General features: G+C 38.9%; 1 protein-coding gene across 2 annotated transcripts in view; it reads left to right on the top strand.

Annotated features, from left to right (window-relative positions):
- Nucleotides 1-22,543, top strand: part of SYNJ2 (synaptojanin 2) — a 69,684-nt gene that overhangs the window by 11,808 nt on the left and 35,333 nt on the right. For both annotated transcript variants that reach the window (XM_026122204.2, XM_026122202.2), the window contains exons 3-6: nucleotides 8,507-8,777; nucleotides 11,082-11,307; nucleotides 20,013-20,096; nucleotides 21,865-21,926. In XM_026122204.2, the coding sequence (XP_025977989.2) occupies nucleotides 8,507-8,777; nucleotides 11,082-11,307; nucleotides 20,013-20,096; nucleotides 21,865-21,926 (643 nt within the window). The remainder of the gene's footprint in view (nucleotides 1-8,506; nucleotides 8,778-11,081; nucleotides 11,308-20,012; nucleotides 20,097-21,864; nucleotides 21,927-22,543) is intronic.

Here is a 22,543-nt window from a genome sequence, read left to right as displayed (position 1 = left end):
ATATTTATTGTCATATCTGTAAATTTCTGTACAGTCCGGGAATCTTGATTTAGCAAAGGATTTTTTATTACACAGTCTACAGGAGGAATGTTAATGGAAATGGTGTGTTATAGGAACAAGACTGCAGTCACTGATTTGAAGGTAGTTCAGGTTGCAATTCATTGATGAAAAAGACACATCAAGACAAAAAGTTAGTGATATTAAAACATGGCACACTTCAAAACTTGACATTATCTGTGTTCATTAAAGAAAGCGCTATACACCTTGTTCCCATGGTGTTCTGACAGTAAGCCTTGGCTTTGACTGGGAGGAATTACAGTACTGTGCTTTCCATGTAACTTAGTGCTTGGTCAAGGGATCTGCCAAAAGCGGTGGTGGTGTCAGCACTGCCATATTTAGACCCGTACATGTAAACTTAATTTTTTATAGCTGTCTTTTACTATCCTTTTTACTATCCTATGAACTGAGTCATACGACTTGGGGTTGATTTGAAGTGGTGGCGGCAACCTGAGAGATTTGTGTTTTCTAATTTAAAACTGTAGAGGCACCTAGTCATTTAAAATTAATGTGGCCTTTTGTTTGTTTTGTTTCTTGTGGAGTGATTAGGCATTTCTATGGAGATTAATATCAATTCGTTAATGTAATTAAAAATGGAGGGCTTGTGGTTGCTTTTTCTTGGCGCTTGGACCTGTTTCTCTGCATAGGAGTTTAATTAATCCTGTTGCAATAGTGAAGGAATGCAGCTATTGAATTCAGGCTGTTCAAGCTGCGGATGAAGGTAGTTTCTTGTACATGATGGATCTAAATAACTCCTTTTTTAGTATGCATATTAAAAATATGAATGATTTCAAATGGGGTATGAAATATACTCAGCCTTACTACTTACCTTTTCTTTTGTTCCTTTATTTCTGCGTTCTCCATGTTCTTATTTCTTTTTGAACAAAACCTGCTTAATTTCAGTACCCACAAAGTGTGAGTTTTTCCTCTCTAAGCTCTGTCACTGCACCTCTGTCTCGTGCATGTGCTGGTACAAGACCTCCTTTGGAAAGGATTGTTAAAAATTTTATTGGTAATTTGGTAAAAAAAGTTTAGTAATAAGGACCAACTGCTAGTTGTGATTGAATGAAAAGTCAGAAGGGTCATGCTGTAATGGTGAGCAAACATTTTCTGCTGCTGGCTGTGTTTAAAAAAGCAAAGATGATTGCCTACCTGCTATCTCATCAGTAAAAAGGTAGCTCAATTCTTTTCACAGTCTCAGATCTTTCATCTGCGGTGCAAGTACATTCCATCCCTTTAGCTATTGCTTACATCATAGATTAACATTAGGAAAGAATGTAATGTAACTTTTTTGCCTTTTTTCTTTCTTTCTTTTTTTTTTTTTTTTTGCTAATGCATTTTAGCAGCTGCAAACAAGGGCATAATTCGCCAGTTCTTTGCCCAGTATCAGTAATGAGTTACATCTTGTTCAGGAGTCTCGCTATTGTTCTCTCACTAGTGGAGACCTGCAGACCATAAGCACTAAATTAACAGAAAGTATTTTTAAAAGTATATTCCACTGGGATATTAAAAGAGTATATTTGTAGAGCAGAAGGGGACACATGAAAGATGTCTCTGAGAACTTTAATTAATCTGTAAATATTGCTACTTAGGAATCCAAATAAAACACATTGTATGCCTGCCAGAGTAAATCGTGCTTTTCACAAGAAAGTAGATGAAATATGTGAAGCTGATTTACAAAGTTAATGTTTCCCAGCAGTAATAACATTCACTTCCATGTACTTATGTCTATTAACATGACTCACTATGTTCTCCTGCTTTCTTTTATGAGATGGATGGCAGCAGAATGAATGGTACAGTGTTTGAGCTGTATCTCAGCCAAGATTTTGTGGCCAAAGAAGATCTAGCAGTGGCAACTACATTTTAAGCAATGCATTAAGAGCTGGATTTGCAGTGTTTGGTTTAGACACTGTGATGTCAGGAAGGTTACATGTATAAGGTAGTATTTTGATAACATCAACAATGTAGGTTGTTTAGTTTAATACAGCTGCAGTATCTGGGGAGACATTCAATTCATTTGACTGCATATATATTCTTGCTCTTATATATATATACACTGTGTGGAAATTTAAAGGAAGAATTTTCAAACACACAAAGGACAACTAGGTGCCTGCTTCTTATTACTTTTGAAAATTTCCTAATATGTAATTGTATTTGGAAGAGGGAGAAAGAGTATTTTTGAGGCTAAAACTGTGGTCTGGGAAATCTTGGTCTTTTCCTGATTCTGCTGTAGATTTCCTCAGAGATTTTCAGCTAACTGCTTAGAATCAGATCCTCTGCTCTGTTCTGGTGCTGACATCCAGCTGATTTTGAAGAGAGTTAAGTAAAAGGCCATTTGAAAACTATACTTGAGAATTTGGCTGTGGCCCTTTGGGCTATGAAGTGAGGGTGAAAATACTTCCCAGACATTCATGCTTATTAATTCTTCTAGGATGCTCAATTGCTAGAGTGATACAGGGATGTGTAAGTGAAAGGTTTCTGTTTAAAAAAAACCTTCAAATCTGATCTGTGTGTAATTTTGAAAGCAGCTGTAAATGTGGTCAGTGCAGCCTGATGCACAACACCCATTTTGAAAAGAAAGAAAAATTTATGGGATATAATAAAACCAATCAAAGTTCCAAAAAATGCAGGATTGCATTGAACAAGTGATCAGAGTTTTCATTTGAAGTATTGCTGTGCTGTAAAATGCAGGTGAGATAGAACAGACTAAGTGAACATCAGGCTATGGTATGATTGTATTAGAATGGAGAGAGAGCAAAAACTGGAGTGAATTAACTTTTAAAAGGAAAAGGCAGTCTTGAATGAAATGTTTGCAGCTAAGAAGGACAAAATAAGAATTGACTGTTGCCAGTTTTTCATTGTAGCTCATGATAGGCAGCTCTGAAATCATCCCATAACTGCAGGGGAAATAATTGCGTTGAGTCATGCAAGCAGATTAAATATAGGAACTGCAGCTTATTGTTGGGTGTGACATACCAGAACTCTATTTCCTGTAGTGGCCTTGCTAAACTTCGATTAAGGCAGTTGGCTTCACAAGAGCTTTTTAAAAAATGGATAAAGTTATTTTTGTCTTGTTTCCGTGCTAAATGTTCTCCATCCTCTGCCTCCACTGTGCAACCTGGTAAGAGGCCATTCAGCACGTATTGCTGTGAACAGTTCATTTCTCACATTCCTTTGAAAGTGTTCTTTAGAGCTGATTGCGGTGATTTATGATGATTGACAATATGTCAACATTTTTATCTCTGTATCTGAGATCAAAATTTGGTCCATGGGCTTGGAAAGAATATTTTATTTTTCTTTACTACTGTCAGTGGATTTTGCTTTTTCGTAGATGTGTTGCTCTAGTAAGCATGACTAGTAGGGAGCACTTCACTTTTTGCTCTGATATTATTTCATAGCTCCCTTTAAAACATCTCAGATTGTATCCCTAGGGAAATGAGGGACGTTTCTATAGTTCTGATCCTCTGTTGTAGTTCTAATGTTCCTAAATCACTTTTATTTGTGTGTAAAGTTTAGAAAGGCTAAGTGAAGAAGGTTTGTATATTAAACTGCTTGGAAAAGTTAAAAAATCTGGTTTCTAAGGTGAGGGGCCCTGTAAATAGTTTGCAGCTGACATGGTTGTGGGTACAAAGTAAAGTGCCAAGTTAGACCTGGAGCCTTGATCACTTCACAGGAAAAAATTTTCCATTTTCTAGGTTGCTTTTCACTGGCCCTAGTGCTGGCCCCATTTATCATTTATCAGGCACTTTGCAGCTGTGTCAGCTGAATGTAACACGGTTTCTGCTACTGTGCTAGACATGGACATCAAGGAAAATTACTGTTTTTTTTCCTCCCAGCTTACTTCCATTAATTACTTTTTTGTGATAAGAACTGTGGGCTCCTGTTTGAAGAAATAAGACTGGAGTTTAGCCTGTCTCCTATTCCAAGTGTGCAGGGCGTTCCTCAGTGCAGAAGCCTAGGTAGCTACGCTGGCCACAGTGAGAGTACTGGCAGGGCTGCTGTGTTCAAGAACTGAATCAGTGTTAATTTTACTTTTGATTCTGAAGATGTACTTCCAGCATTCTAAAACTTAAATGACTTACTTGTTTAATTTGAGTTACACTTGATTAAAAGGTGGTTGCCTATTCCATGGCTTTAGAGGTGTTTTTTCTATTTTGTGATTTATGTCTTGGAAGAACAAACAAAAGTGTGAATAGTGTTTAGCTCCTTTCAAGGATTGTAAACCCATAAAATGTGCTCCATAGTGATGCTGCTGGATGGGTGTAACTGGACCATATGATGTATTTCTGTTGTGATTGATGTTAGTATAGTACTTAAAGTGCTACTTGAGCATTAAAAAAAATCACTGGAAACTTAAAAGGAGCAGTATTTTTAATACAATTACAGAAACAGAAATGATAGCGAGCTGCAGTTGTGAAAAGTTAAGGCTTCAGGGCTTAATGGAATAGCTTCCTACGAGCTTTAGGGAATGTGTGGGTGTTTCAATTTTATTTATTTTATTAAAATTGAGATATTTTCACAGTTGGTACAGGACAACAGTTTTATCCTAAAAAAAAAAAAAAAAACTCTTTCCTATGCCATGGCCTCACAAATCCACCTACCTTAGGAAATTCTATGCTGTGTTGGCCCCCCCCCCCTTTTTTTTTTTGTGAGGGAGTTTTCAGTAAACCAGGAATGCACTTGTTGCATTCTTTTGTGAGATTTACTAGATAATAAAAATGAAGCATGGAGCAACAACATCTGTCCTGATGAGGATTTAATGAAGCAATTTCCGCCCTTAAATTTAAGTGCATATAGGTAGGGCTGTAGTTGATAGAGCTGTTTTCATATTTAAGTAGCTATTTACAATGGGAAAGATTATTGTTCATTGGAGTTTACATACCAGAACAGAAATCATATTAACTTTTTACATTTAAATTTATAGGTAAATGGATTGAATTTTTACTTCAGTATATCAGCGATAATAATCATACTTTCTGTGACTGGCAAATAAACATTGACAGCATGGACTGAAAGGAAAGATACAGGAGCAAGACATCATGAGAAAAAAGGTTTAGGATTGAAAGAAAAGATTTCCAGACATAAACTGATGTTGGCAAAGAAGGGAACATGGAGAAAGCTGTGTTTAATTGTGTATAGTGATGGGTATTTTCTTTTCTTTTCTCTCTCTCTTTTTTGAGCTATTATCTCCACGGCACTGCACTGCTGGGGATGCATCACAGCTCCCACTCTGTAGAGAAGCATTTCCACATGGTAGAGAGCATGGTGCTTCTGTTTTTGAGTTAGCTCTTGTTGGTTTTGAGAATATGCCTGATTGTAGACCTGGATGGAGATATGATTAATGGAGGAATAGCTGAACAGTGGGTTTTTTGGTAGTGTTAATTTTACTGGGTGAGGCTCTAAAAAGGTGAAGGACTAGCAGGAGCCCTACCTCTGCTCAGGATCCTATGGATACATCTGTGCTGTAAATAAAACTGGAGTAAGGCACAGACTTGAGTACTGTCAGTCGGATAGCGTGCTCCCTGGCATAGTTTTGGCCCAGACCAGCCAAGAGTTACAAACCCATCAGACAGGGATCTTCCAGCCCAGACAGTGCAGAGCCGGCCTAGGGTCGATTCCCAAGGACACTGTGCAAATATGGCATGGGGTAGAGGCGATAATCTGTGAACAGGCCTTGGGGCTGTTCCCAAGGTTTAGGGTCAGAGATTTGTGTTAAGCTGGGGCTGTGGTGTTACAGGGTTTCCGCAGTTATAGTATATCCTGAGTAGCTGGAACAAATCTGAGAGGTTGGAGTTGATCTGAAGACCATCTCAACTCATAGAACAGTCCATGAAGAGACAGCCAGCTAGCTTATAGCTTAAATCCAGCTCTTTTTTATGTCCTGGGCTGTATGCCTCCTGTCCTGGAAGGTATAACACTGAGCTCCTTTGCCAACCTGCCTCTTTTTAAGGGTACTGTGAAAAGTACAGGAAAGATTTAGGCTGTTCCATAATAATTTGTTATTCCTTCTGATTATCATAAGGGGATTTATTCTGTGGATGCAAGGTGTAACTGTGCAAAGGCAGGAAAGAGTGTCGCAGCTTCAGAAGGCCATTGGTCTCCTGACACTTCTGGGACATTGCAACAGCTTCTTAGCTGTGATTTCTATTTCTGAGCTCATTAGCTAGTGGCTTGGGAGAACAGAGATGCAGGACTTCTGCCTGTATGAATGTGACTCCCTTTCTGGGGCTGAGTAGTTGATTGGAGAAGGTGGTAAAAAGAGCCTAAAGTCTCTGCTAAGGGGTAGAAAGCTTCTAAGTGAGGCAAAACTGTGTATAGATTTGATTGACTTTTCTGTCATGCTGTGCTTTATTCCACCTCTTAGCCTTCATAAACCGAAGAGCTGCTTTGTTTAGATCCAGTTATTTTCCTCTGGTTACAAGCTCTTTGAAGAACAGAGCTACAGATAACAAGCCCACTGCTATTAAATTTTTAGTTCTTTTTGGCTATCTTAATGTTGACTTTGCCCTTTGATCTCGGAGCCCTCTAAGAAAGTTTAAGGTCACTGAAGCCAATGAAAGTATTTGTATGCTTTGTCTCAGCCTCCCAGCCAGAGCTCTCTGTATCAGTCACTGCTGACTTTCTGGCCCTGAAACTGACTGACTGTAAGGCACATTAACAGTGTTTCTTTACATTGCTTCCAAGTTCCCATGAGTTGAGTTTACTTTGGGCTAATCAGTTTTGCATGGTTTCACAAAAGTCACAGAAGCTATGAGCTTTTGTGATTGATAGCTAACCCCTAACCCTTTCTATAGGTTGCAAGGCAGTATTTACTCAGGTATGAACTATCGACGTGATAAGTGATGTAGTGTCATACTCTTAATCCATTATAATTATGCTCTATCATTTGCGAAAGAGGAATGAACTGTCAGGTTATAAGTATTTCTAACCTTCAACTACAGTGCCAGCTAGAAAAATACTGATGTGCTTTGAAAACACTCCTGAAGGAGAACACAGCATACCCTTGTTACAGAAAGAAACGCTATGAGCAGAACTTCTTAATAAATACCACCTACACTGGCCTTTATGCACAACTAAAGTCAGCAGAACAGAACAAATAAGATCTAATCTCCCACCTTGTCTTGCCATTCCAGCCCCATGTGCCTACGCAAATATTCTGGCCTTGCAGAAAATCACCCCTCAGCCAAGTTTCTTTAGCTGACGTGTGATCTAGAAGCAAAGGCCCCCTCTGCTGATGTTTCAGAAGCCCTAATTGATGCACAAGAGTCCATCCCCATTTTTGGACAGTATGCTGGCGTGGAGGTTAAGGAGAGGTCCTAGAAATGGTTCCCTATTGCTGCCTGAAAGCTTGCTGTTTGAGATTGTCATTGTGCCCTTAGCTAAATAACTTGCTATTGGCAAGTCAGCTGTTGTTTCTGTTGTGTTGGAGCTACAAATCTTGGTACACTTCCATCTTTTATTACTAACTGGAGTGAGTTGGATGACATTGTCTCCATTAGAGGACAATTTAAGTGAATCAAACAGCTGAACTTCTTTCTAGCAAAAACAGTGTTTTCAGAACACTTGTTCCTAATTACTTTATCATTTCAGAGCGAATGAGTAGAGGTTGAAATCCTACTATGTACTAATGATTTGATTAGAGAGTTGTTCTCAAGCTTCAAAATTTCTCTTTCAGTTTTGGGGCCCTGAAGTTCAACTGCCTCATGATTTTATGCTTTTCTTTGCAACCGTGAGAGCTAGAATTTTTTTAATGATGCTTGAGGTTGTTGCACAGTCATGCACACTCTGTTTTGTGATGCAAACAATAAAGTCTCAGAAACTGGTAATAATGAAACTTTATGAATGCCTGAACATACCTGGCTTCAGCTGAAGACCATAATAGGTTTGAGTGCTTGGTATCTTTAAAATGCAAAAATCAATTGAAAAGTCCACAGTGAGGAATATACTTATGTCTGTGATGACTTAAGCATATTTGCTTTAGCTGAAATACAGTTGCAACCTGAATAGTTTCTGATGAGAGAGATAAATGACCATTACTTTGATTTAGCTGAGAACAGTAATATAAATGACCAGTGTTTATCTTTCACTTGAATCAAATCCAGTGAAAACTCTATGCTCTCCAGGGGGGTGAAACTTTAAGTAGTGACCCAACACCAAGGTCAGTGCACTTCATACCCTAAGTGGGAAATTGCACTCTAATGCAGCAAAGGATAGGAAGATATAAATACTGTGGAATATTATGCAATTGTACTCGCTTTCTGAATTCCTTTTGACTGTAGGTAATGTAAATGAACTTTGGCCATGTGCTTGTGGTTCATGTTTGTTTTCTTCTGAAGCAGAGATACTGACCTCTGCTGGAGCCCTGTCAACATTGCAGGTGACAGGACTGATTTGAAATGGCATCACTTGTGTCCCCTTGTAACCCTTTTGTCTAACTGTCACCTTCTAGGTAACACTCGGCTGCACTTTCTGGTCCTGGTGACAGGCTGTACATCGGTGGGAAAAATCCTGGACGCTGAAGTTTACAAAATTACTGCAACAGATTTGTGTCCTCTCCAGGAAGAAACCAAGGAAGAGGAGCGTGTTACTGCCTTGAAGAAAATATTGAACTCTGGGATGTTCTATTTCTCCTGGCCTAATGCAGGCTCAAACTTAGACTTGACTGTCCGGGCTCAGAAGCAGGGTGATAACTACTATGAATCTGGTAACTCGTTCTTCTGGTTAGTACTGCATGTTATATCAAAGTCTTCTGTCATCCCCATTTGCATCTTTGCGGTCAAACATCCTCAGAGAGAATGAATGTGTGTATTTCAAGTGTGCCACCTTTCATTTTGTTAGCATGTCATTTTACAGGACATACGGCCTCAGTGGTGTAAAATCATGGTGTAATTTCATGGAAAAATGGGGTCAAACAAGTGATGTCTGTTTAATTAAAATTAAGCTGTCTGTGAAATACAATTCTAATAACTGGAAGTTTTGTGTTTTTTAAAAAGAAAACACAAGATGTGTTGTTCACACTACAAAAATTTTATTTTTATGTAATGAACAGTTTCCCTTTCAGTTCTTTTTAATAATTTGCTTTAAAAGTTATCTGAGTCTAGCATAACCTCCACTGAAATTGTTAATAAATCACATCACATATACTGAATTATCTTATATTTCTTAAAAGTATATATGAGTTTAAAGTCTGTAGTTAGGTATTTCAATAATGTGCCCTACTTTTTATTTTGAAAACATTAATGTGAACACGTTTGCAGCTCGGTGTAAATGTATGTTGAATACAAGGAAACTCCTGTGATACATTTCTCTGTGTTACTTACTTTTTTCTGGTTATAAAACAAAGTAAAAATATTTCTTGTTGTGGCAAAGTTTGGTTGAGAGGAAAGGGAAACCCATAGAAGCTGAGTTTTGTTTCCCCTAGGTGGTTTCACTGTTAAGGTAATTCAGTTTGTTTTCTCTACCAGTTCTAGCAGAATGCTTGAATTTCTATACCTTCCTCTTGCTTTTTAAACATGGGAAACACAGCTGTCCTGGAAATAAATAAGCATTACATAATGTAGCTGGCAGGTAACTGTCAGAGTTATACCTGGGCATGCTGCTAGAATGAGTGATATATCTTGTGGCCCAAAGTAGGTGAATATTAAGTAGGCAAAAAAGTTCATAGTAGATGATAAATAAATATGAGAGAGCGGTTCATTCTGGATAAATAATATGGTTATATATAACTATATATATAGTTTTATATATATATATATATATATATGTACACACACTATATAGTTATATTATTTATCCAGAATGAACTGGATGTGATTTCGATTGATAAGATCTAGTGTTCAAGTAAGAAGAGTGAAATATAAAACTTGCTTTCAGCTGTGCAAATTATGCCTCCCTCTTAAAGAGCTCTCCAAACATGTCAAATATGACATGTGGATCAAACAAGCTGTGTTCTAGTGATGAAACACCTAAGATAGAGGTATCTCTTAATCAAGGAACAACCTTTTAAACAATTCTTCTTACCTGTACTGTCTCTTACCTAAACTGTCTTTTTAAACTTTTCCTCTTGAGGAAATAAGTATTTGAACTTTTCTACTTTCTACATCAGTTTGCTGCCTCTAGCTAATCCAACGGTAGCCCATGGAGAGGTTCCACCCTTTTATATGATATGGAACATGGATGAGGGCTGCAACATGCTCTTTTAGTTATACATTTACTTAAAAAAATGTAAAATTAACTTGCATCTATTTCAGAGAAATGCTGTCCTGTAGAAAACAGTTCTTCGGGGGTTTACGTAGATGTAGTAACTTGTACAGATCTGCTGTTGAGCAATGGATGATCGTAAGAGGGATTTTCTTGGCTGTGATCTGTGACTAAAGGCACATTTTGAAAAGTGAGATGGGAAGAGAATCAGAATAGAAGAGGTGAAGAAGAGATAGAATAGATGTCACTGTTAATGAGACATGATAAGTTTCTGGGGTTGTTGATCTTAAAATAAATTGAAGGTTAAAACAGACATTTCGCCTTAATTTTCCTAGACCTCTTTGTGATATGATATTGCCATTGATTCACAGGTCTAGTCTCTGTTTGGAGAGTCTTCCTGAAAATCCCGGTGGGTTTTAAAATAGCTTTTCATCCTGTGGTATATATTAAGGTCCAGGCCGTACTCTTTGAAAAGTAACTAGCTTGACAATACTGTAATTTAAAAAAGGGACCGTTAAATATAAATGTATTTCTTGAGCTAAAAGAGGGGACATTTGCACCTGAATTTAAAAGGCAGAGGTACAAAGTATATGGAAAACTGCTTGGTGGTAGCTATGCTATTAAAATTTGCCATGTTCTGTCCACCATAGTAATTTACAATAGTTACCTCCTGATCATTCCAGGTTTCAGATAAAGCAAAGCTACAGCAGAAAAGAGATCACATAGCATTAATTGCTTAAATTAGTGATCACTGTGAAATGGGACCTGTTTCTGTCTGTCTCGTTTTATTAAGTAATACATCTGTACGTTGTTGACCCTTGTAGGAACCAGCTGCTGCATGTACCCTTCAAACACTACCAGGTGAACTGCTCTGACTGGTTGCTGAAAGTGATCTGTGGTGTCGTGGACATTCGTACTGTTTATGCTTCTCACCAGAAGGCAAAAGCCTGCCTCATATCTCGGATCAGTTGTGAGCGAGCTGGTGCCCGGTTTCACATTCGAGGGGTGGATGATGATGGGCATGTGTCCAACTTCGTTGAGACAGAGCAGGTAAGCAAATGTATCCAATAGCTTTGAATAATTCAGTCCACTCTACTTTAATTGGTGCAAAGTTTCCAGCAAGAATTAGAGGAGTTCACCAGGTGCTTTTTCCAGGAATATTTAAGATACTACTGCACATGACAGGTCTATTTGTTCTTGCCCATTATGCATTTGTTTGCAGTCTGTTCCTTTCCTGTGTTTCTGGCTTCTCCATGCACATCCTTTGATTAATGCTTCTGATTTTTTTCCTGAATGTGAAAGTCATGGCTGTCTGGTATTGTGGTGAACTCTAAATAGTTTAAAAAAATCTGTGTTTATGAGTTCTTTGTCTTAATTCATGTGTAATCAACGTGTAACCAGAAGGGTCTCAGTTGCACAAAACTTGGTTAGAATTTTCAGTAATAAGGTCCATGTTAAAGGGTTGTTTTAAATCTGTTTCAGAAAAGGTCATATTTATTTTATACTTTTTGCATACATTTTCAAATACAATACATTTTCTAAAATTCATTGTGTTTCCTGTGCTGTAGAACATTGGAGAAAAGCTTGTTTGAAAGGCTTTCCATAAAGTAATGATCTCTCCATTTTATTTCCCTCTTTCATTTGTTTTAAGTATCTTTCATAGTCCATGCTGCAAGGTTTGCTGGGATAGACTTTAGAATCCCCTGTACTGCAATGGCATAGCTGTGTCTACTCTCATGTAAAAGAATTTTGGCTAAGGATGCTGGGGGTGTTTTTCAGCAAAGACTAGAGTTGAGATTTGCTTTTGGTTCTAAGGAAGTCACCTAGAATCATATAAATTCTTATGATCATAAATATTCAAGTGTAAAGTTACTCCCTGTCTACCTTATTGGATTGAAGCCTTCACTTTTGTACGGTAAGCTTTTTAGCTCTGAAATGAGGGTGATTGTTAACTTCCTGCCTCACAGGACTTTTGCAGAGCAGTGAGGACAACATTTATAGAAGCTAGGTACTGTAGTGGTTGCTGTACTATGATGAAGAAGAACTCCCGGTGCTCACATATATCATACCAGTCAGGAGGAAGCTGCCCAGGAAAGGAACTGTGGCAGCTGGAAGTCAAAAGGTTAGTAATCAAAACACAGAGGAACTGTGGCAGCTGGAAGTCAAAAGGTTAGTAATCAAAACACAGAGAAAAGCCACCATCTTCTCATAGTCAGGCAAATTCCAGTACAACTCATTTGGGAATGGACGTTGATTTCTAAGGAGTGGATTTACACCAGTAGGAGGTGGTATGACAGAGGTTGTCTACATATTTGTAGAAACCTTAGTTCCAGCTGATACGGAGAGCAAGCCCATGGGTAAAATGCATTCATCAGGCTCCCGTGATTGACATAGCCAAACAAAATAGCAACGCAGTCAGTTGTTTTTTATTTCACGTGGTTTAACTTACTACCTTGAAAATGAATTAAAACCACTGGACCCTGAAGATTCTGAAATCTTCTGTGCCAGCTGAAATGAGTGCTTTCTTACTCAAGTGTAACCACGCTTTCCTTTTTGAATAGAAATAGAAATTACTAGCAGTCAAAACCACCATATTTAATACACAGAAATGGATGTCTCTATAAGCAGAATAGATAAATTGGCAAGTAATAGTTTTCAGCAAAGGACAAGGATCTGTTCCTAAAACTCAGTTGTTTTGAGTGTTTTCAGGGCAGGTCTACAAAACTGTGCATGTAGTGTAGAATGTGTTTTTATATATGTGTGTGTATGTGCTTCTGTGTATATATGCACACATGCCATGCAGTGTACATACAATGAGGTAGATTGATAGGTGATGCTCATAAGGGGAGGCTGGTGAGACCTTTCTATGTGTCACAGTTGAGTGTATCGCAGAGATACTTAAGCTATCGGTGTCATTTGTTCCAGAAGAAATATACCTCTATCACTGCAGGACTGTGCCTGAGTAGTTTGCTTCTGCCAAGGATAGCATCCTGCCTCAAAAGTGTCCATATGTTAGCACCAGTATTTCCTCATGGCACTGCATGAGTGTAGCAGGTCACTTGGTGCTGTCCTCTTTGTTACCCCACAGCATGATGTAGAAATGCCTTCAAGTACCTGTTTGCCCAAAATCCAGCAAGGTTTGGGCACTTTAAAAATTTCCCTTAAGATGTTACCTTAATGGTACAGCCTCAAGCGCTTCACCTGGTTCTGCTAATGACACATGTAGAAGTATCTTGAGACTTGACAGTGCTGCATTGCTCAGCTCATTTCACGCGCAGGAGGCCTGGGGAGTCACAGACAGATACTCTCCAGTCTACTTCTTGGGTTTGATACTGTAGGCATGCTCAAAGTATGTGCAAATGTCACATGTGACTTTCTGCCCTGTGGTCAAAATCTCACCTGGGATACAAGTGGATTTTTGCTTGTGTCCCTTCTTTTCCTGGTTTAACTGCATTTCCAGTAGGCTGTCCTGGCAGCTTTCTGCTTAGTATTCAGGCATCTGTAAATTCTCTTTGCTGGATACCAAACTCTTCCCCTGCAGTGCTTGAGTCTGCATTGTCAGCTTGTGAATTCTCTGCTAATGATAATTTTCTTTTCTGCCTCTGTTCCAGAGCAACTGCAAGTCAAGTCCTGCAATACCTAATCCTTTCTAGAAAATCTGTCAGTGCATTGGGAAATACAGATAGATCTGCTCACCAAAAAGTGGAATTTTCCCATGGGACTTGGGAACAGAAGAAGGGACATGTGCCACTTTAAGTAATTACTTGGTACAGTCTGCTATTTTAGTTGAGTGCCTTCTTACTGGCAGAGTATATTACTTAGGATTTGAAGAATGTTCTCTTGCTGAAATGCAAAGGAAGGAAAATATTGAAAAAGGTAGTCAGCTTTTTTCAGATCAGCCTCAAATTTGTGGCACTGTAGTTAACACCTGTCTAACTGTAGGAAATACTTTTGCTACCCTGCTTACTGCTTGGGTTGGAAGTAACTCATTGTATTTAATTATATTCTTGGAGTACATTATGTTGTAAATGATTAGCATGAAAAGTAAGATGGCTTTTGTATCACATCAGAAAAGCTGGGGATTGGCCCCTGGTGAATGGCAAAGCAGTCCTTGGTTGTTAATGCTCCCAGTAGCTGGGGCTGGGGCAGGTTCTTCACAGGAGCTGCTGCGCTTTGTTCCTGTGCAGCCAGAAGCTGTTGTGAAGTGGGAGGACTAAAGGCTTTTGAGTGTTTTACAACTGGGTAAGCGAAAGAGCAAGAGAGACATGGTTATACGGTGAAAAGCTCAAGCAGATTGAAAATTATAACAAGGATTTGCAGTTTTAAAGAATAGTGTGGTTGTATGCTTTTGTTTTGTTTTTAAAGAAGAAAATGAAGTTGCTGTTGCTAGTGGTGATAAACAGTAGTTTTACCAAACTGCATGTTCTAAGAAAGCAAAGCTGGGCTAACGACTGGGATGCCTGAGATCCTGTTCAAGCTGGCATCCACTTACCATTAGGAAGTAAAAGTCCTAGAATAAACTCTCTCCTACTTTCATAGTAGACTACTGACTAATCGCCTATGAGGTAATATCTTGGCTGAATAACATTTTGTTTCCATTTGCTGTAGCCTGTACAGTATAGTGGCATGCTGGCTGTGTGCTTTCATGGATAAATAGCACCCTAGGATTCTGAAAAGGCAGGACTTTTCCCCCCTTTATAATGAATTACTTCTAACATTTTTCTGCTTTTTAGAAGAGGAAGAAACAATTAGTCTTATCTCCAGGCAGCTCTTTTATGCATAGATGGTATTCTTTTGTCTCCCACTGAGTTAGCCTTATGGCATTTTAGCTCCGCAATGAGTCACTTTTTGTGGGCTTACTTAACTGCTGTGACTCACTGTGTTTGAGAAGAAGAGGGAAAAAGTTAGATATCTCACTTCACTTTTGCTTTCCAACGTAAAACTACTAAATGAACTTTTGGATGTTTGATCATTTGGTTTGCATCTTTACAAAGAAAAAAGAAAAAATGGTAGGAAAGATTTAAGCAAAAACAAAATATGAAGGGGAAAAAAGAGAGAGCTTCTTTGAAAAAACCTCTGAAATGTATGCTTCTAGGTTTGCTGCCAGTATTTTATACTGGGAGGGCAGCCCTTCCTGCTTGCAGGGTTGTAGATAATGCTCAACTGAAGTTTTAAAATCAGCCTCTATTTCTGCTGGTATTTAAATTATATATTTTTGCCTTGTTCATATCTGTTTGAGAGCTCTCCACTGAGAATACAGTTTGCTTTGTCCGGGGTTTCACTTTTCCCTTCGCCCTTCTTTCCTCCCCTAGCAATCTCCTAAAATTGAGTGTCTGTCACATTCTTTTCATTCTTTCTTCTGATAGTGATGAGAAACAAGCATGCTTTCTTCATTTAATATATGTGCCTGTCACTGTTTTCGTTTCAGCTTCTCCCCCAGTTATTCTCCAAAGAGTGGTAGTATATGGCCCTAAATGACTTATGGGGAACAACTGTAATTTACCAAAGATAAATGAATGATTTCCGTTGTTTTTCCCCATGCAGAACTTTTTGGTGAAGCATCTGAAATGGAAGCCTTTGTGAGGAATTAAAAGGAAATACCATGAATTTGGATTAACCTTCCCTTCTTCCAGTTTAAATGTTGGACACTGATTAAGAAAAGTAATCCGTATTTCACAACAACTCTTAGACCATGTTGGATGGCTCTCTAGGAGAGGAATGGATGCAGTCATGTGGTTAGTTTATTTTCTGGATCAGGTCTTAGTATGGCCCCAGGCATGGCAGAGGATTATTTTGGCAAATGTATCCTTGGATCCTGTGGTCTGAGTTGAAGGAGCTCACAGAGTGGTATGTTTAGGCCATCTGCTGTCCATGCTTTTTGTGGGCTGTGTGACAGAGCTGGGGATCCCAGAGCAAGCTGTGTGAGTGTCTGTCTCATCATGGACTGTATGGCTGTGGCCCTTGAGTCTGTGATGAATTCTCCTGTGTGAAGTTGTGACAGGATAATTATTTCCTTTTAACAGAGCTAAGCAATAGAGATTAGTGAATAAATCATTCTGAGCAATGAATGAGAGCAGCACTTTGGGGTTTACTTTTAGGTTTGGCAGTTTACTTTGCAGTTTGGCACTTGTTGCTGTGAGGGCCAGCATAAGGATACCAGCTGGATGACAGAGATGTTTGTTTCTTGCTCAAAGTGGGGAGGGTTGCCTGTGCATGAAACACAAGCTTTGACTGTGCTATCAGGAAAGATCTGTGGATCAAAGATATAAGGTCTGGCACTATGGATCAGAAGAGAAAGGGTGAGAAACTTGTTCTCTTGAACTGTCAGCACTGTCACCCTTGATCCTCAAACTGGCAAAAGAGACCACTAGAAGAGTCTAAGGCAGCAGGAGACAAAATGGATGCATGGTGACTTCTAATACCAGAGGTCAGAGGACAGGCAATCTGTTATCAAGGCTAAGAGGTCCTTCACATATGTTGAAGCGTCCTGTTGCTATTATGTTGTCTGAGAGGAAACTGCAGCAAATGAGTATGAAAATCTATCCAGCTATGTAGACTGGATCGCTCTATGGGCCAGACCCTTTGAGGTAGATGAAGAAGTCCTTCTTAAGGATTTTTAGGATTTGGTGGGAATGAAGCAGCTTCTCTGCCGAATCCCAGACATTTGCACAGTTGTAATGTTTCAACAAATGGTTACAGTCTGTTTAGGAAGGACTGACTGGGAAAAACTCCCACTCATTTCAGAAATACTTTTTCCAACTCACTGGCAGCTTTGAAGAAAATAGTTTTGGATTCTTCTGGGTCACAAGAATGAGGTGAGAGGATTGTGAAACACCACAGAATTGCTCTGAAGAACAGGATGATGAGCCCTGTAAGTAACAGGAGAGAAAAAAATGTGCTAATGTGGAGAAGTTTCGTATGAGTGACCTATACTGAAGAGGCCATGCTACCAGAAACCTCCTCTGAATTTCTAAAAGTTACATGGTGTGTATAAAAACATCAATTTCTCTAAAATGTTATTTCATCATAGGAGAGTTCTGTATCAGACCTCATCATGACAGTGGAAGGGGAATTGATGGCAGAACAAAAAATAAGGGTTTGCTTTGAGTCAGGCATCCTGATTAGATTACAGGAATAGTCTGCAACTAGTTTTAATACTTTTTTAAATTCAGTTCTCCAAATGGGCAGCTTAATAGAGCAGCAAATAGTTAAAAAAAGGTAACGGGTGAAAAACAGTGAACAGAAAATGTGAATGATGGTAGGGACAAAGATCTATCAACTCTGACAGTGTTCCATCACTAAATAAATGGAAATATGAGCATCTGTTAATGCAGAAAGGCAGAAATGGTCAGTATTTTTCTTCTGTATTTGGCATAAAGAAAACAGGATGTATATTCATGGTCTAAAACTGTGATGAAATGCTTTCTATGTATACCATAGCTCAGGAAGATGTTAAACTGCAGGTATTAAAATGAGAATTATTGTTTGTTTAAATCAGTAGGTCTACAGAATTTGCAGCTAAGAGTTTTAAAAGAGCTGGCCAAAGAGGCACTTGAGCTGTCAGCTTTTCAGTTAGGGAAAATGGGAAGTTTCCAGAAGATTTTAAGAAACCTGATATATTTAGTAAGGGAACTGGTCCTCCGCAGTAAGCTAAGTGGCCAGATTGTACTTTATTGGTGATATTGGACAAATCTGATTTCTCTGTGTAGAAGCTTTGTCTGTAATTCTTATGATTAAACATTAACATTTAATTTCAACTATCTCACTTATCACTGAGGTGATTATTCTTCTTGAATTTTGAAGTGAGCCAATTCTAACTCATCTTTGCTCAGATTCAAGACCAGATTCTCGTTTAGTATGAGTCAGTAGAATCCTGGGGCTGTCAGAAGAGCTGCACAAATTTGCTCTCCCTTAGAATTGGCTCCTCTGGCTTGGTGACTGTGTGTGAAAAGATGATTCAGTGTTTTGAAGTCACTGATTCATCTTGTGACAACCTGCCTCAGTGAGGCAGGATATGATAAAGAGGAAGATGAAGGGCCTTCTCACTTCTCTTACAGTCCAACTGTTTGACAAGCTCTTCTGAGGAGAGAAACACAAGGAAAGGTGCACCATTGTGTCGCCATGGTAACTAACTCCTGCACTCAGGTACTGCAATGTTTCGAAAAACCTTACTGGGAGAGCAGGTTTTGGACCTGTGTTTCTCAAGCTGAGTGATAGGCCTTGCTAGGAAGCTTCTCCAGGCAGCTACTTAACATGAAACACCTGCCCTCTCTTTCAGGAGTTGCACTAGGAGGAGGTGTAACACAGAAGGGGTCTTAATTGGTGTGAGGCTAAAAACATTGAAAAGTGCAGTTTTGCAGCACATCTGGGCTACCCACCATTCTAACACTGACTTTCTTTGTGTCCTTAATAAAGCCACTTAAACCTTTCATTCTTAATGAAATAGGGATAATTGTAAGTGGCCTCCAAAAAATATTGTAGGAATTAGAGGAAATTGGTGACAGAATATTTAAATGTCTACCTCTCTGATTTAGGTATTCTTCTATTCACATGAGTAGCTGTAAAAATCTTACAGTGGTGGTAACTGTAAGGATGAGAGGCCAAGGTTCAGATAAATGAAGGTGCTTCTCCTGAGCCATCCAAGCAGTATGTCTAGTGACAAATCCAAAAGTACAAATCACGTTAAGGCTGTCTGGTAACCCATTTTCATGTTGTTTTCTGTTTTGAGGACTACTAGCCAGCTGGCAACTGCTATGCTAAATGATATGATGTGGTTAGAGAAGAAGCTACCTGGATGACCTGTATGGCTATGGTTCCTCCTTGGCTGCTGAAGACTCATTGTGAAGCATGAGATAACAGTGATGTGTATCATATAGCGCACATGGAAAACAGCCAGATTCCACTGCTAAGTATAGGCCAGGGGAGTGAGCCTGGCTTTCCACAGTTGCTCTGTGTCTGAAGATAGTACCTTTTGTGCTATGTTCACATACAGCGCAGAGCTTTGCTCAGGGGCTGGTAGAGGGCAAAAGCAAAAGGGGAAATGAGCCTTTGTTCTTCATGTAGCTTTGACTCAAAATCGGTTTGTTAACAGCTTTCATAATAACAAATACGAAAAGAGAGTTTGAGGTCTGATTAGGGAATGAAGTGGAGAGTTTGGAGCCTCTCGCTGTGAAACTCTTGGAAAGGAAATAGATCACGTACCGTTCACTGTATCTCAGAATGGGAGTGGCAAAGCTGCTGTTTTTGCTGAGACTTATTTGGACGCTCTGACAAGGCACAACATTCAGTGAAATAAGAAATAGTATATAAAGCAAGAGATAAGCTTATCCCACACCTGACATTACCAGTCATCGGTCACAAGGAGCAATGACATTTTGCCCAGTAAAATATTATGAGAGAGACAGAGGGAGAGTATGTGGCTGGTCTTCCTGAGTCTCTCCACGAGTAGATCAAATCCATCTTCGTTGTGGATGAAAGATTCCTTTTATCTTACCGGTGCTGGTGGTTTAAATTCTCTTATTTCTGGTGAGTAGTGAACTGAATCTGCTGTGATGATGTGGAAGCGAATATGCTATGCTTTGTTTCCCTGCTTGCGAGTCTATGGAAAAATGACTGAGCAGTAAGGAGAGACACTGAGTTTCATTGTTTACTTTTTTCACCTTCTGAGTTCAGTGTCTTAAACTGTCATCTGATCGAGTAGTCACAGACTGGCATGCCTGACAGGAGGACTCTTTCCCTTTATTTTACTGTTTCAGACAATTTACTTGGACGATGACATCTCTTCCTTTGTGCAGATCAGAGGCTCTGTTCCACTGTTTTGGGAGCAACCAGGGCTTCAGGTAAATAAACAAAAAAGCCTACCTTACTTGTCACTCTTGCTACTTATAATTTAGAAGCTTCATAAAATTAAATAATTTTTTTGAATGAGCTGCTGACCTCCTCCTATGAAACTGCTGAGCTCTTTCGTTTCAGGATTGCCTTGTAGGACATTTTGCATGTTAAAAAATCACACATCAAAAACTGGCAAATGGCTATACTTACTTAAGTTTAACATTTTCATGTGTTCATGTGTCTCTGCAGGAAAGTCTTTGTGTGGATGTCTGTCCTAATGTTTTAAGTGAGGCTTACAGCAATGTCTTTATAACATTTTTGATTTGACTTGGAACAACCTTTTCTTCTGCAATGCCAAGTTGGCTTGATGTCCTTCAAACAAAACGTAATGTCCAGATAGTGTGTCTGCTATATTTCAGTAAAAAAGGGAACATGATAATGTTCTAATCTGATCTGCAAAGCAGAAATGTAGGATTTCACCAGGAGATTATTGCATCAAGCCTACCAGGTTACATATGGTCTATGAGTTACAGTTTATATATGGTTACAAACGTGAATGTAGTACTCTTCACATTCTCTGAACAGAGGGATAAGTAACTGGAATGAATATGCACCTATATGTGCACCTATAAAATAGAAGACGTAAGTGTATTTTATGTTTGTTAAAGATTATTTGATATGTTGTTTTATCATTAAATCTAGCATCGAAGTGTCATTCAGAAATACTGGATTTAGTGCAAAAGGAAGATGACCTCTGTTAGCACCATCGAGAGCAGTAGTTTCTTCTTGTTATAAAGCTGGTCTGGCTGTATGGTTTGGACGCTTCCTACCCGTGGTGTAGCTGTATCCAGCACTGTTGTTCTGTATGTTATAAAGCCATAGAGCTTTTCCCCTGAGTTAAGCATTTTTGACTAATGGGCAGCATGTTTAGTTAAACAGAATTTTCAATTTTTTAGAAAGGACATGATCTGAATTTTTGCTTAATCTGGATTAGATTATGCAGCCTTCATTCATGTTGGTGAATACTTACGACTTTTTAAAAATTATTATTCCTTGGATGTGAGCACCGCTGAAACCAGTGTTAGAAAGGATTGCATAAGCCAACCTCAGGAAAAAAAAAGATGACGATGTACAGAAAACAATGCATGATCTTATAAATAATTAGCAGTGTAGTTTTTGAAGAGGAAAGAAGCCCTCTGCATTGAGTAGTAATAGGGGTATCTAGCATTCAAAAGGAGCTTGAGGTTGCTGTTGTTGACATCCATATTAAAACTCCCATTAGATGCATGGCACAGGATTTCGTTCTTCATGTTTTTAAAGGACAGTTCTGATACTTTTTAGTTTGTGTAAATAATGAAAGACAAAACAAGTCAGGAGACACAATCCATGGAACTGTCATAACTGCAGCCTTTTTTGCAAAGTGAAGGGCAGGAAGAAGGCTAGGCATGCAGCATATTTGTGTGATGCTGTGTGGGATATTTGCTAGAGGAAGTTGGCTAGTAGACATGATTTATTTGGTATAAAAAGATGTGTAGGTATCCTATTGCTTAATGATAATGTTTTCACTTGTAATTGTAAATGTTGTTGTCTAATAAAAGCTCTGGCTTTTATATTAAGGATATTATGTGTGTGGGTGCGTAGAGTCTGTTAGGGGTGTCTGGTGCTGTTAAAGAGATGTTTTCTCTGAAGGAAAGAGGGAGACCTCTAGTGGTTTAGGAGTCTAGCAGCTTAGGGAATTATTTCTCTCTTTGCTTCTCTTCCAATATTTTATTTTAGGTGGGTTCTCATCATCTAAGGCTTAACAGAGGTCTGGAAGCTAATGCTCCTGCATTCGACAGGTAAGCTTCATTTGACTTTGGCAGTAATGCAGCAACCTGGCATTTAAAGAAGATTCCACAACTTTATGCCTTCCCTGTAAATCGTTAGATGCGAAGCATCTCTCAGATGATGTAGCCAATCCCCCAAGTCTTGCAAAATTATTAGATGGGTTTTCTTTATTCACTTATTTTGTGCATTTTCATTTCTGGTTTCAATGGTAATTGAATTGATCTGGTCTCTGGCTTGTTTCTGAAAAAGCTAAAATTTGCTGAGTAGTATGCAAAAAGAAAGCCTGTGTAAGCCTTTGTGAGTCAACAAATGTTAATTTATGATTAAGGTACAGAGAGCATCTTCTTTACCCCTGTATCCCAGGCAATTAAAAATTAAATGCTGCTTCCTCTCCATTCTGAATTCACCTTGCTCTTCGTTATTTTACTGCTATAGAGAAGTAACAGCAACTTCTTCTACAATCACTGCTGTGTGATGCTCTCATGCTGATGCTCTTCTGCTTTACTCGAAGACTGATTTATAAGTCCTCTTTAAACCATTAAACTCTTCTTGTCAGCTGGAAACCATAAACAATCCATTCATTAGCTTGATTCATTTGAAAGGCTGACTATGAAGTGCTGTCCTTTTA

This window comes from Dromaius novaehollandiae, chromosome 3 (assembly GCF_036370855.1).
Source record: "Dromaius novaehollandiae isolate bDroNov1 chromosome 3, bDroNov1.hap1, whole genome shotgun sequence".
Lineage (NCBI taxonomy): Eukaryota > Metazoa > Chordata > Aves > Casuariiformes > Dromaiidae > Dromaius > Dromaius novaehollandiae.
Note: the sequence above shows the minus strand (reverse complement) of the source record. Positions and strands in the feature narration are given on the sequence as shown.